Here is a 15,825-nt window from a genome sequence, read left to right as displayed (position 1 = left end):
TCCTAGCATAGGGAAGCCAGAAAAGTCTGCACACATGGGTTTCATTTGATCTCAGACAGTCATTCATTTCACAGACGTACACATCTGCAGGCACACAGATGAAAGGGACCATGGCTTAAGTGGTATATATCTAACTCTACTTTTCGATGTGGTATTCTGCTCATGGGAGAAGATACTCTTTCATTCCACAGCTGCCAGTGAATTGTTGGTATAGTAATTGCTAGCTGAAATAATGGCAAATTGACTCATGCAATCATAAAAGATTTAAATAGGATGAAAATTGCTACTGCATAGATTACAACAGAAGACTCTGAAACCAAGTCTCTGAGACACAAAGAGAGAGAAGTATGATATGTTGGGGTCTCTTGCATTAGAACAGTCTGTTGTGTTAGAAGGCTTGAATTTGAGGTCTGGCTGTGCCACGGTGTGCTCTTCAGGAGATGATTTTATATACCTGCTCCGTGGTAGCATTTCCTTATCTGTATCCTGACAATAACATTACTTTTGTATGTCATGCAGTGGTGGCATCGAGCTTAATTAATGAGTGTGTATAAAGGCTTGGAATAAATCAGCTGAAGGGTGCTATGGAAGGACAAAATATAGTTATTTTTATCAGTCAAAAGTGTGAGTGAATGTATGAGAGAACATGCATACCGTGTACAGAACAGCTAAAGGCACATGAGCTTTCAACTCAATTATTTTTTACAGTTATTTCTTGTAATATCCAGCATATGTCTAACAGTCCCATTTTTCCAGATTGTCTAGTTCTTGAAGCATCGCTGTCCTCAAGCTCTTGGAATATCACACAAACATTTCAGATGAAAAAGTAAGAGCCTGGTACCTGCTGAAGTCCATTGAGGGGTTTGGGGGGGGGGGGGGGCGGGCTGAAGTATGATCATTACTTTTTTGGTATTTATTAAGGAAATACATTTTGCTAAATATAGTCAAATCCCTTTTCTTGGCCCATTTCCTCCTTGTCCTCTTTTTTTTTTTTACTGTCCCTAGAAAGCTACTTGTTCTGATGACTTTTATTTAACGGGACCTTGGCAGCTAGCTGTGGGAGAGTCATTACAATGACTGAATTTATGACAAGTGCCTGAAGAGATAATAAAGGAAGTCACAATGACATTAAAATCCTTTTTGTCCTTGTGAAAAAGGTGGGCCCCTGGTACTCAGGATAAGACCTAGATCAGAGGAGTCAGGAGACTCTGTAAGAGTCGCTTTATGGAGCTGTTTTTTAATAGAGCCAGATGCAATTTAGATATGGTCCATGGGTAACACAAATACAATTAAACCAGAAAGTAACCTCTAATCTGCTAATAGGAATAATGAATGCCTATTGTTCTGTACACATTATTTTTCAGAGCCACACTCCTTAAGAGCTTGCAGTAGAAAGCATTTGTGCCCAGTACATGGCCTAACTCTTTATCCTATGTAGTTGTTAAAACTTAGAAAGATCTGGCTAACATATGCTGTAGGTAACTACAGTGTTCCCATTCAGAACACTCCTCCCCTATACAAAGAGGCTAGTTCATAGGCACCTGTGATGAAATTGAACTCATGCTTTTTGGGAAGTGGCACATCACTTCCCTGTCCCTGGAGCAACACAGGGAAGGAGCTGTCTTTCTCTAAATCAGAGCATTTCTCGGCATGAGTGGAGAGGGCCTGTGCTGCTCTTGGCTCTCCTCCATGCTGATAGATGCATTGCTAAGCATAATAGGGACAAACTAGTCTCCAACAGGCATATTTTTTGGTAGGGGAACGCAATAGCAAACTAGCAATACTTGCTAGCACTGCACACACAGAACAAAAGTTCAGGCAAGCTGTGAAAGAATCAGTGAAGGTTTTCTCCCCTTTTCTGGTTAAAAAGTACTATCTGGCCACATATGTAGTGGAGAGAACCACAGCAAAATGAAACCCAAAGTGTTCCGTCTGCTTCATGCTTTTTGGAAATTTATGGCTCTCAGCACAGATTGTATTTCATACTAAATTTGTCCTCAGAATAAGCACAACAGAACAATAGGCTTGGAAAGTAAATGCAGGTTATGTGTGTTATGCATTTCATTACATGTTTGCCAGGTTGTTCTCTTGGGTTTGTGCTTTTTTCTGTCACTTGAAATTTCACATTCATGGTTGAATCTAGATTGAGTTCCTGTGTCTTACAAAAACTCTGGTTTCTGTGTTACCAGCTGCTCGCGATGTATACACACGGGAGAGTGTGCCAGCTGTAGTTGGACGAGTGTCTCTCCTGCCACCACCTGCCAGGTGAAGTTTGTTGGGGAGGATTAGAATCCCCTGTGATGCCTTTTCCTTCTATTTTTTACACCTGAGCAGCAATCTGTCTCTTCCTTATCCTGACATTGAAGAAATGCTGATTTTTTTTTCAGGATAGTTGTAATGCAACTGCTTCCAAGGAGATCACCACTGCACAGAAGACAGAGGTTAGTTAGCATTTTAAGATTGGTGTTATTGAGGTTCTGTGGGTTGGGGGAGAAATTTATTTAAAATGAAAGGACTTTGCAGGAAGAATAGAGATATGGATGAGGAGGCAGTCGGTTACATAGAAAGGTAAAGCAGAACTTGGATTGGTACTATTTTTTCTTAGTGCTTTGCTGGTGCTTAATTGTACCAACAAAGATTTGCATTTCAGATCCAGGCACTGAGACAGTGAACACTGCAATAGTCATGTGCCTCCCTCTAGATGCAGTATTCCCAGTATTGCTTTAAATGCCAGAGTCCCTGTATGCTGGGTTTAGGCACTCCGCAGGAGCCAGCGAGCTGAGGGCTGGGACGTGTAAGTGGACCAACAACAAAAAAACCCAAAGGAGAACACCTTGGACTTAATCTCCTGGCTAGACTTAAATGCATGTTTGAGTTCTGCTGTCACAGAAAACTCTGTGAAACTGGGTTTCAGAGTCTCAAACCTCTTCCTCATTTTATGTAGCCAGATCACAGCTTCTCCTGAAACATAGCTGCCAGGGGAGCAGAAGGAAGGGGAAGATGTGCCACCCAGTTTCTGCATAACAGGCAAGCGGCTAGAGGATGCATCCAGGAACTGAAATCCCTGGGTGTTAGTAAATTCCTGGTTCACACTTCGAGAAAAATTTTCCTTGCTTCCAGGCTGTAGACAAAACTGGAGATGGAGCTACTCTCCATCCATCCTGCTTAAGCTGGATCACTGGAAAGGAAGGAGTGTCACTGGTGCTGAACTACCTTCTGTATTTGGTTGTTGAGTTCTCTGTTGAAACCATATAGACTGTATGTGAGCATAGTCTATATGATTTGCCTCGTAGGCCAGCTCTTTAACCTTTTGCTTCGTAGGCCAGCCCTCTAACCACGAGGTTATCCCTTCATTCTTTATGGTGCCAGAATGGTTTTATTTTCTCATAAAACTGAGCAGTCTTGTCATCAGTGGTTGCTTATGACATGCAGGTGTTAGGAAAGAAATGAGTAGTGAAGAGAAATTTGACTGATGAGTAAGTACATAGAGATTTGCTGCCTACACTTTTCGTTTCTGCTTTTCTGTGAGTGATGGCATGGTTGGTATAAATAGCAACTGTGTTCTTATCTCTAAATATTTCATTAGAACTACCCAGACTTTTACCTGTGAAGACAAGAATTACCTCTTAAATTCGGCTGTTCAGCTGAGGTTTCTTAAACAAAATCACAAAATCCATTTTGTTTTTCATAGAGACAAGTGAAATACTTGTGCTTCTGAGCATTAATATTCTGGATTTGGTCTGCATATAAAGCATAACGGCTGGTGAAAGAACAGAGGAAATTCTTCTTTGCTCTGCTTCCAAGTGCATTAATTTGACATTGGTAAATAGTTGGAATTGCCTGGGAGATGGCTTTCTTCCACATGCCTTATCTTGGAAAGACAGTGATGGACAAGGCAGTGAAAGCACTAGAGGCAGTCCAAAGGCAGATGTTTATTTAGAAGCGATTGATCCATTCAGAGGGCTTGAAATTGCATTTGAAATCCTGTTCTCCTTTGACTGCTGGTGCTTTAAGGAGAACATACTGCATAGCTGAGAAGCAGGATTTGTGTTTTCCCACAACCCCAGCTGAGCATTTAGATTAATGTACTTTTTTTTCAGTGGCAGCCCCAGCCCTCCTGACTCCAGCTGCTGGTTTCCATGCACGCACCTTCCCCCTCCCTGCGCCAGAGCAGCAGTCAGAGTGGTTGCACGAGTACGCTTGACTGGGGAACTGATGTGGCTGGAAATAACCGTCGTCTTTCAGCAGGTTATTTTTCATTTGGGCCAGTTGCCCCATCCAGTTCTTCGCGTGGCCTCGGGCCCCCATGCTAGCACCTCAGGAGGGGCCGTGTCTGAGCGGGGACGAGCTCTCCCCCCCCCGGGGTTGGCAGAGGCTGCTTTAACACCTGGGCTGCTGCCAGATATCTCGCCGTGACCCTGCAGCCATGCTAACCGCACCTCTGAGGTTGTGGCTGCCACTGTTTACCCAGCCCCAGGGAAGCGTTAGGCTGTCCAGGGAACCGGGGGCTGCAGCTCAGAAATGCGGAGCTCTATCGAAGTTGACAGGGCCGCGCTGATTTACATTACCTGAGGACGTGACGCACGCTTGCTGTAGATCTCTCTGCGTGTTTACGCTGCTTTCATCGCATGCCTCGCAACTAGTGATTTTTATAAATATCCTTCTGCCTCTCCGCTGTCTCCCTTCCCTCTGGCTGCCGGGCGTCTCTCTCCCTGCCACGCAGCGACGGGAAGGTCAGCGGCTCTCTGGCCCTGTGGAAACGAGCATGGCAGAGCCCGGCGAGGACGCTTGGTCCCTCCCGCGTTCCGTGAGGAGATCCGTGGTTTCTCTGGCTGCTGAGGAAAGTATCACGGACCAGGGTGGTCGAGCCGGGAAGCAGACTCTTGAGCAGCCGAGGCCAGCTCGCCTCAGCGCTGCGAGTGACTGCGCTGACGCCATGAGTCCGGGGCGGGATGCAGCAAGGGAGACCGTGTCGTGTAGCCGCAGGGAAGGTGTGATTTTAGGGGGGTCTGGAACTTCCAGAGTGAACCATTCCTCCGGTGATTTCTTCTTGGTGTAAGAAAAGAAACAAGGCAAGCTAAGCCGAGCGCCCTGTGGTGTGTGGTGCCTGGCAGAGAGACCGGTGGGAGGCCTGAAGTGCTGCTGCACCCTTGGGCAGGAGATGTCTGGCGTTGCCCTCTGTGTGTTTGTGTGACACTGTGTTATTCCTGGCCCTCGGGGCTCCCGGCTGGTTACCAGTGAGAGCCCCAAAGCAGGGGTTTCCTTCTTTCCGTAGTACTTGGCTTCTGGGTTTGTGTGGGGATATTGACTGTCCTTTGTCTGCTGGAGGCTGCGCACAAGCGGAGGGATGGGACGCGGGTGGAGAGAAGCACTGGTGCTTCGCTGGCTTTAGCCTCTCATTTCTGCTTCAGTTGTCCTGCTCACATACTAAGGGTTAAACTGATCGCCAGATTGCGGTGGGAGTGAATTCTCCCCCTCGGGCTGTTTTTGTCAGGGGTTTCCTTTGCCCTCCTCCATTATCCGTACCAGAGGTCACCTTGGAGGCCCTTTTGCAGGCCCTCTGGCCCCAGCCTTTGCACTCTCTTAAGTTGCAGCTTTCCATCAGCTGTGACAGGTCTCACATTTGCTCCGGCGTTCAGCAGGCTGTGGTAGCCTGGGGACAATGTGCCGGGGACCTTTCTGAAATGGACAAAGGCTATGTTTGCAGAGGATGGTGATGTGACCCCAGTGGTCCCCTCTGGCCGCCGGCCCGAAGTCTTGGTTCTGCTCTGGGTACATGAAAAGATCAGCGGGGAGAAAAACCCTGTGGAAAGGACTTTCCTAGAGATTTTGCACCAGCGCCCTTCTCGGGGTCTGGAAGGCTGAACTGTCCACAGGTGCACAGCAGGAATTGGGATGATCACAATACTCTAAAAACTCACTTTAAACTAGTATTATAGGCAGTCTAAATGCAAGCTAGAAATCATTTCCTTGAGAAGGTCCCAAACAGTTTCACATGCAGATTTTCCTGGTTTTTTGAATGTTTTCAGTTTGTCTGAAAGATACACAGAGGGGAAACCGTCTGTGTGATTGTAAAACTGTGGAAGCAGCAAAACTGATTAAACATGAGATGCTGTCAAATGTATCAAGTAAATATGCTAGGGAAAAAAATCTCTCTTCTTGCTTGGTAGTGTTAGTAAGTTAGAATAAGTAAATATAAAGATACACAAAGAAAAGCATGGTATAAAAATTGGCCACATTTCTGCAAGATGGTGACAGCATCAGAGCAAACTAGGATTACGCTTAAATGCTGGAAAATAGATTTGTCAACTTCTTAGCATGAGAAATGGGATACCAAAAAATCCCTGCAGTTGTGTTGTACCTTTAGTTCTATGTATGACATTGAAAAGACTTTTTAGTAAACCTAATTCTGGGGCTCTCTCTCAACTTTTCATTGTAGGGTTTGACCCTGCTTTCTCTTTTCAGGTCATGAGAGATACCACCATTTGTTTCTCTGATCTCTCATAGTGACAGCACCATGGGTTTTGTCTTGCGTTGTTTCTTAGTTCTTCAAAGGTTACACAAAATGTATTATTTCAAGCAGGGTTTTTATCACACTTACCTTCCAGTATTTCAGATTGTGATTCCTTTGGGCAACTTTGTTATGAGATAAATTGAGATATAAAATAAGTAGGTAAAAATTGTTGGCTTGTAAATAAGTTGTAATTGACAGTACTTCCCAGGATCAAGCTTAACAAGATTTGAAATTAATAAGAAAAATGTATTCCAGTGCCATAAAACCCGCATTCCTGAATGGTGGTTGTTTTTGCAGCTGTTGTTTAACTGCCTAGGCTTTTTATAACCCAATTTTGTTTTGCTTTGATTTCTAATAGCATATCAGCATTCATTCCATTGAACCTCTGTGGATTTCTACATTAGGCAAAAGCGAAGTAACAGTCAAAGGAGAAAACTTTACACATGCATCAGGCATAAAACTGATACTGACTGGAATCACTGGCTGTAAACCAGACGTGTGAGTTAACTATTTATTTTGCATGGTGAAAATTATGCCCATTTTGCCCTAGCAGTACAGTTGCGTGAACAGTTGTCATGGACCTCTCCTCAGCAAAGGGGGGATGTTCTGCACTCCTTTAGTTATACTTCCACTTTAAATGCCCGAAGGATAGAAATGAACTTGGTGTTTGGGTACACTATAAGGGATGGGTAGGTAGGTGGGCAGCTCTCACCGGTAGTTATGGCAGTTCTGTACCTGTGGCCCTCTGTGCCTTGCAGCAGGCAACAAGAAGTTAGGTCACAGGAAAACCTCAGCTTTTGTTCAACTCTCCTCTGCTTCAAAATATCCCCCATATATTCCAGGATTTTGCTTGTGAAAGCATAGACATCGTGCCAGGGAAGGGAATCTCTCATGCAATAGCATGTACTTTTCTCTGTTGATGATTGCACAGTGTAACCCCCTAGATAATTAGGCTATCTTATTCTGAATCAGTTGTTTTCAGGTGCAGCTGCAATGGCTGCCTGTGATTACCAAGCCCATTTTACACAGCTAGCGCTTGAACAAGTATTCATGTGGTACAATTCAATTTTTCGTTCAACCATTAATTTCTTGGGGATCACAGAAAACAAAGGAAGAGAAGGGTGGAGAGTGGGAGAGGAGGGAGAGAGAGGAAGTAGAGACAAAGAGGAAGGAGAGAACGGGAGAAAGGGGGGGGAGAGAAAAAGAAGGAAGAAAAGGAAACTGAAGATTCTCACTCTCGACTAGCTAATGTGTTGGTAGCACAGAGAAGTACACAGCAAAGTACACCGTTTACACAGCAAAATCACACATTGCATTACGTAGCCTCATCCCAAGGCTGTACCATCTTCTGTGATTATTGTGACACATAGCAAGTTCATTCAAAAGATGCCTTACTTCGTCTTTTCAACTCCCTGCTCTCTCTTTCCACCTCCATCTGGCAGCTCAAAGAGAGATTCATTCCTCTTCTCTCATCCTTTGCTTTAGGTTATAGGCTTTGTGTAGTAACACCAATGCGTGGCATAGTGGCATCTGTGTTTCAGCATCTGACTGTTTTCTTTCTCTTCCAGCGTTAAAGTTAGAAATGTGCTAAACGATACACAAATGACATTTGCTCTCCCACCAACACGTAAAGAGGCCAAAAGTATATGTATACAGGCTAATGGGAAAAAATGTTCACCACCAATGACTCTACATTATGTTTCACTGCCATCGTGTTTTGGAATCACACCAAATACCTCCTGGATCAGGTAAATTTGTCTTTCTATACTTTTTATGTATTTATTAAAAAGTGGTCCCACTGAGTCAATATGACCCTCCTTCCTTGGCCAGACTGCAGCTGATGTAAACTTGGATGACTGCTGTAACCTGTTGTGGGGGATGAATTTATGCTGGTGAACTGATTTAATGTTTTAACATACAGATAGGATCATGATAGCTCCAGGACGGATTCCATGTTCTGCAGGATTCCGTAAACTTCTTCCTGCCCACCCTAAGTCTCCTTTGTAGAAGTCAAAAATAGTCTCTTCATACAAAAGCTAAATCCAAAATATGGGTAGCATGCATAAATTCAAACTCCAATTAACTTTGATTTCTTGATACTAATATACCCTTCACCTCCACAACAGTGTAAAGTATCAGTGAATTGGAAATGAAGTGAAAATAATCACCACTGCAGTGATACATGCAGACTTGCTTTAGGACTGAGTTCCCTAAAGCCAAAAGAGCCCTTTTCAAGCCTCTGCTCTGTTCTGTGGGAGACTCACAGCTCCGGTGAAAGACTTCCAGGGTGGTTTTAAGATATTCCCAGGCACAGGTTTCCACCTGTCCCTCTGCCTGCACAGCTTTTACCCACTTTCACATTCTTAATCTGATATCTTGGTGTCAAGCAGTGGCAAGTGTGGATTTGAGGTAATAAGTTGGGCTAGCAGCTGCAGCAGCTGAGCAGCTAGGATGCATGCCCTCATTTCCAGGTGAGAGGCAGCTCAGGCAGCTGGAAATTAATAATATCTTAAACCACTGCAACTGTGTTCAGCAGAGATTGTGAGCCAGAGCCCTCAGACACAAGCACCATTGTGTGTGCTGAGACAGATGGTCTGAACACTGCCGAGAATGTTTCCTGTGAGGTGCCCGGCACCATCAGTTCGTCCTGAAGAAATCAAGAATTAAGCACAGGCAGGGCTCCTCTGAGGCAGTGAAAGACCATGATGCTCTTTCTTCAAGACAGATTATTAAATCATGGTCTAGTTCTTTGGCTGCATGAATAGAAAACAAGGTGGAAAGTCCGTGAAAAGGAGTATGCGTGTGTATGCTATCAAGTCTTTTGGTTTTGTGGTAGCAAAAGTATTTACCATTACATTATGAGGAAAGAATATAGCTCAAATTATCTTGTCCTGCAATCTGACTTTATTATACTGGCTGCTACCAAAGCAAAATGCACATAGGTAGTTTATTCACGGCTGAAGCCTTAATGCAGGACTTATCTGTTGGAAAACAGGTAATATTAACCTCCCTTTCCCCCCCTCCTTTTTTTTTTTTTCAGTGGTGGTCGCAAAATTACTACTATTGGTAGAAATTTTAATGTGGTGGACAGTGTGATTATTTCAGATGACCAGAGATCAAACCTCACTGTAAGTCTTAATCTCCTTTACAATACCAGATTGAGGACTCTTGAGGGATTAGGCTTTGTTCCTATGGTTTCAGGAGAATCTCAGTATTTTTTAAACACTTGCAGGCACACATCAGTCACCCTGCTGAAATAAATATGACCACTTGTAGGATTACAGTTTTTTGTGGTTTAACTCCAGCCAGCAACTAAGCACCATGCAGCCACTTGCTCACTTCCCCCCCCCCCCCCCCCCAGTGGAATGGGGGAGAGAATCGGAAAAACCCCTAAAACTTGTGGGTTGAGATAAAGACAGTTTACTAGGACAGAAAGGAAGAAAATAATAGTGATAATAAAAATAATAATAATAAAATGACAACAATAGTAATAAAAGAAGTGGAATATACAAAAGAAGTGATGCACAATGCAATTGCAGACCACTCAGACGAATTCCCAGTTAGTCCTTGAGCAGCGATCCACCCCTGCCACCTCCCCCCAGTTTATATACTGGGCATGACATCACATGGTATGGAATACCCCTTTGGCCAGTTTGGGTCAGCTGTCCTGGCTGTGTCCCCTCCCAACATCTTGTGTCCCTCCACCCTTCTTGCTGGCTGGGCATGAGAAGCTGAAAAATCCTTGACTTGGTCTAAACACTACTCAGCAACAACTGAAAACATCAGTGTGTTATCAACATTCTTCTCACACTGAACCCAAGACACAACACTATACCAGCTACTAGGAAGAAAATTAACTCTATCCCAGCCAAAACCAGGACACAGTTGCACACATTGTCAGTACAAGATCATAGGTGCACATAAGGTACCCTCCTGCATTTTTCTATGCTCTAGAGACTTGTTCCAAATCTGTCCTTTTTGAGTCTCCCCAACCTCTGTATATGGGTCTGTTGGAGGAGGGGGTGGCATACTTCTCTCTGGCTTCGTGTTGAGAACCCAAATGGTGCCACTGCCTCAGCAAGCTGTGGCAGACTGGAGCTGATGTTGGGATGAAACCCTTTCTCTGAGGCTATAAGGAGGTAAGCACCCTGTTGACACCTGGGCTTGCAGCACAGGGACCAGAAAAGAGCAACACCATCCCATGGAGTAGACAATGGGGTGACTGTAGCACCCCCCCTCTCTCAGGAGTTAAGTCGGGGAGAGCCAATACTCGGGGTGCTGGAGAGCTTGTCCTGCTCTTCTCTTGTCACCTGCATGGAGGGGAAGGAAGGAGAAATCACTGTCGCTGTTCCTGTCTCACTGCAGGAAATAGCTGCCTTAGCAGTGTGCAATCAGCCTTAAAGCAGCGTGCAGAGTGTGTGATAAATGTGCTTAAAGGTAGACACAGGCTCGACACAGAAATTTTCCCAGGTGCTCTGCATGCAGCCCTGATCGCAGAGAAGAGGTTTAGCAGATACCTGTGTGAAATCAGGAAGACATTAAAATGATTTTAAGTGCTTCTGTTTGTAATTGTACCCACTGTTGAGTACTTAATGACTGTTACAGCTTTGTTATTGCTTTTCTAGGTGTCTAGGTGTCCTGGAAATAAATCTGAATATCATTACTTAACGCCAAGCCTGAGCCATGCAACAGAGGGTAAAGTTGTTGATATGATGTTAAAAGTGGAAACTACCTTTATACCATGTGTCAAATTACACTACCACCCTGACCCAGTGTTCATTAACTACCAGCTGCACACTGAGCTGGATCCTGATCTGGAATTAAAAATATATGTAAGTTTGAAAGTAATAAACTATAATTCCTTATTTTAAAAGGTTGTTGGGGATCATTTTATTTCTTACTGTAGTTAGTGACTGTTTATTATCTTCAATTTTTTCCCTCTAGAAAGAAAATGACAACTTGAATATTTCTAAAACTGAGGTAGAAGTTTATCTGTCATATATGAATGGTGCACAGACCAAAAAGATATGGTTCAGTGTCCAAAATATTACCAAAAAGCCAGACCGTAGCACCATACTGTGCAAATTCAAAAGGGAAGCAACAGACAAGATTGACTTTTCCACGGTGAAAGTTTTTGTAAGTAGAATTCCCTTTTGTTGCAATTCAACAGTGTTTGGGTGTTTGTACAAATGTAGTAAAATGTAACAATAATGCTCTTGTCATGAACATTCTTTATAGAGGGAGGAACTGGATGCATTTTCTGCTCTGCTGCTACTTGCTAGTACAGTTCTCTTCCTCATATCTAAGCATGCCTGCCTAGCTTAGGTACCACTAACAGTACTGAGTTCATTTACTGTCTCGTTACTGCTGTAGTGTCAGAGGGTAGGCTCTGCAGCCCAAACTGAGCTCACTGCTGCTGAGCTCCGGGAGAGCAATAGCTTGTCACACCTCTAGATGCAGCATAGACATCACCAATACAGCATCACTGGCTCCAGGAGAGCCCCTCATCTTAGATCTGTAAGCAATCTGCTACTGCAGTGTGGCCGTGAGGAAAAGGATTGTATCCTTCCATTCACTTTTTCCTACTAAAGTAGATAAGGATCTTGAACACTGCATAGGGATGACCACTGAGAAGAAAAGGCATTTCTGGATGAAAAAGGGGGTGAAATTCAATGTGCACTGGGAAGGCCAAAATGCTTTGAACATATGGCACAAAGCCAGGCCCAAATATAAGAACATTAGCATGGATGTCAAAGCTAAATGGCAGCTTAAGATATTTGCTCTGTGAATAAGGTGAAGATATGAATTTTTTAAAATGCAATCATCACCATTTATGAGGGAGAAAAATTATGCCAGACTTATTGCGGTGTATGGTGGTATAAAACTGAAATAACTCTATTGACTTCAAGGCATATGGCTCATAGTAAAGATTAACGAAGCTATTCTCGATTTCATATCACTGTTAACTGATCCCCCATCTGTGGATCCTGCCGTCTGAGCCAGTTATGGCATGGAAAAGCCTTTCTGAGATTGGTGTTGCATTTAAATATTAACATTGCCTTGCAATATCACATGCCCATCCTGCAAGCTTCGTAGGAGTGACTGTCATAGAAAGGTCACCACTTCACTAAGGCAAATCAAATGCAATAGTTATAATGTAACGTTTCATTTCTGGTACCTTAAAAATTATTTTTTCCAACATCAAGAAAAATGTAAAAGTAGGAAATCATCATGTGTTTTTTCAGTCTTATAAATAAATCATCACAGAAGAAGTAGGGCTGCTCTGAAGAAAGGATAAGCTGGGTATAAAAGACAGGTATGGCCCAAGAATAAATGTATCTCTTGCCTTAGTTTTCAGGAAGAAAGAGGATATTGAGTGTGGGGTCAAAGACAGGATGATCAGTCTGAATGGAGGTGTCAAAGAGGAAAATGCCGTTCATGTGACAGAAACAAGATTCAGATAGATCAAGGGGCTTAAGACAGCAGGAACAGGATCATTCCCATCACAGCACAGAGAATGAACTGGCACATGATATTGTAGGCTTTGCAGGAAGATTTTAAATAAAACTGCAGTCAGGAGACATACAGTATATGACTGGAGAGCAGCAAATATAAAACCAGTATTTAAAAGAAAAAAAATAACTAGGCAAATGGAGGCTTGCTGATTTAATCCTAGCTCTGTGTAAAGATTTGTAATGTATTTTGAATGAGGGACTCATGAAAGACCTGGAGGTAAATGGAAAATGGTATAATTGTCAACTTCTTTTTAATAAAAGGAGATTGTGCTAGATGTCTTTATTTTGTAAGATGAGTGATTTCCACAACAAAAAAGTGGTAGATCACATGTACCTGGAAGTCATTCAGTAAACTACTTAACATGGTGATTATGAAGATGCTAGGGATTAGAAGAACTGGATGCTGTGTATGGGGAGCTGCCTCTGGGCAATGTTGATTTTCATACAGATACTACTTAATATCGCTAGTGATGAGCACCAAAGTAAGGCATGCACTAATAACGTTTGCTGATGATATAAAGCTCAGAGGCATTACCAGTCTAGAGGAGGTTTTATAATGTCATGCAGGAAGAATGAAATGAATTTAGGAATAGAAATCGGATGTATTCAGGTGTACCTGATTTAGTCCATGATTCATAAGCAAGATAAATAAAAGATAAGGCAAGAAATGGGGCCACTAAATAGGAAGGTTATGGTGATGATTAAAGATAATCTAAATATGAGCAGAAAACTAAACGAATGCTTTGTCTCAGTTTTCAATAAACAGGGATGAGTAATAGGAATTTCTGCTTCAAGAATGCTTTGGTTGGACATGACAAGTGGAGAAAGACAGGTGTATTAGTCACGGGATGATTAACGTATTTAGCCACCAATGCATTTCAGCCTTGGAAAAGGCAAATGGAATCTAGGAATGCTCAGACCAAGAGTACTTTGTATAGAAATTGTGAAAACACATAAGCAACTGAGGAAAAAATAACATTTGATGAAGGAAATAGGTCTGCTTTGTCTTCTGTTCTTTGTAGCCCCAGAAATACGAAGGCAGTGTCCTTCCAGCCCTGTGGGGTTTCTCTGCTTGGTCGTGTCCGTGTAGCTGTGATGTGACTATCCAGTTGGCAGACTCCAGCTGCCCTGGCTGCTCACCTCCTGTGACAAGCCAGTGATTGAAATCACCAGATCTCTGCCTTCCCTGCTGTAACCCAAAATAATTTCAGTTCAACTCTCCTTTTCAATTATCTCAGGCTCATTTCTATCCCTGGCACTTGGTGGTATTCTGTTTCTGTGTCAAAGCATATTTTTACTTCTAGTCTGTTTATAGGCTTAGCTACCCTTTATTTATGTGTTTTCATAGTCCTCTGAGATCCTCCTTTGTGAAATTTCTTCTGCCATAATTATCAGTGGTGAATGCTCCAGTTTGGCATCTGGCGGACCTAAGCACTTTCATGTATTCCTAAGAATTAATGCCTGTCCTGCCTTTGACAAGCCCAGTGGCTGTTGGGGGATGTTGTACATGTATTGTACGTTGTATTTGTTCTTAAGGAACATCCTACACAAAGAGGTTGAAATTTCTGCAAAGAAATAGGGAAGAGGGCTGTGGGCCAGGCATCTATTAAAAATTTTACTTCCCTCATTATCAGCTTGAGTCTTACCTTGCTTTTCTGCTCAGCAGAGTAACACTGAGTGCAAAGGAATGTTTTTAATTATCAGCATGTGCCCTCATTGCTTCAAAATGCCAGAAAGTTTAGCAATAATTCTGAAGTGCATGAGCTACTTGGCCAGCTGAAGGTGAGATCCTGCCCTTCATTTGAGGGCTCTTGTTTGCAGTGAGAGCAAAATTTGGTGCTTCATGAGGACCTCCAAAATTTTCTCTTGTCAGTGCTTTGTTATCCTGCTTAAACATAAAATACAGCAAAAGCTAAGTTCGTGTTGGTTTACATATGTTTTCCTAAATTGCTGCTGTCTTCCCAATAATCTGGAGAACAAGGGTCCTTTACGTGCCTCAGATACATACATACTTCTTTTTAATACATCAAATGTCAGTTTAAGCACTGATATAATACCTGTCTTCTATTAACACAGACATTATTTTTCTTCAGGTCAAATTAGGAAATTTTGAGCACGAAGTCAAACCAACATCATCACACATATATTTATATGTTCTTATTTTGCTGCCTATTGTAGTGGGTGTCATTATAGGTAAGTACAGTAATGTGTTTTCAGGTTTTGATTTGCTGAAGGGTATACTCATGATGCATAAACACATATACACACACAAGTACGTGTGTGGAACTGTCACAGTCTGGTGGTTTTTCCCTGTTCCAAGTAAGAGTGGACAAAGTTAACTCTGGTCTGGTGACGAAGTCCATCTTGTCAGACTACAGCATGTTACAAGGCAGTCGTTTTGGCTGTTCTGCTGGGATTACTAGCCATCGTTTAGTGAGGCAAGCCACAGGACTGACATCCTTGTGTCACAACTTGGGCCCTTCCAGCTGTCAGAGCTGGGCTCCCCTCCTGTCCCTGGGGCAGATGTTCCCTAACAAACTGCTTATCCTCAGGCAGTGTTTGTGGTGTTTCTGCTCAGTCTCCTTTGGATCATTCATGAATTTGTAGGTCATTACTAAACTGAGGGGGGGAAATAGTTATCCCCTCCTCTTTTTGTCACACCTTTTTTCTGAATGTTTTGGCCTGCTTATATATTTAATAAATTTCCATTTATTGTAATAAGTTTAGGAGTTTGTTCTTTGGTTGGGTTCCTTTTTAAAAAGCACATTACCTTTACAGGAACCATATCTCATGCCT

At 42.9% G+C, this 15,825-nt stretch overlaps 1 protein-coding gene across 2 annotated transcripts in view; it reads left to right on the top strand.

Annotated features, from left to right (window-relative positions):
• The window catches only part of PLXNC1 (plexin C1), a 71,606-nt gene that overhangs the window by 23,775 nt on the left and 32,006 nt on the right, over positions 1-15,825 (top strand). For both annotated transcript variants that reach the window (XM_075057964.1, XM_075057963.1), the window contains exons 7-15: positions 757-826; positions 2,190-2,265; positions 2,388-2,441; positions 6,873-7,012; positions 8,083-8,262; positions 9,555-9,642; positions 11,140-11,346; positions 11,459-11,650; positions 15,123-15,222. In XM_075057964.1, coding sequence (XP_074914065.1) covers positions 757-826; positions 2,190-2,265; positions 2,388-2,441; positions 6,873-7,012; positions 8,083-8,262; positions 9,555-9,642; positions 11,140-11,346; positions 11,459-11,650; positions 15,123-15,222 — 1,107 coding nt within the window. The remainder of the gene's footprint in view (positions 1-756; positions 827-2,189; positions 2,266-2,387; positions 2,442-6,872; positions 7,013-8,082; positions 8,263-9,554; positions 9,643-11,139; positions 11,347-11,458; positions 11,651-15,122; positions 15,223-15,825) is intronic.

The sequence above is a fragment of the Buteo buteo genome, chromosome 26, assembly GCF_964188355.1.
Source record: "Buteo buteo chromosome 26, bButBut1.hap1.1, whole genome shotgun sequence".
In the NCBI taxonomy this organism is placed as follows: Eukaryota; Metazoa; Chordata; class Aves; order Accipitriformes; family Accipitridae; genus Buteo; species Buteo buteo.
Note: the sequence above shows the minus strand (reverse complement) of the source record. Positions and strands in the feature narration are given on the sequence as shown.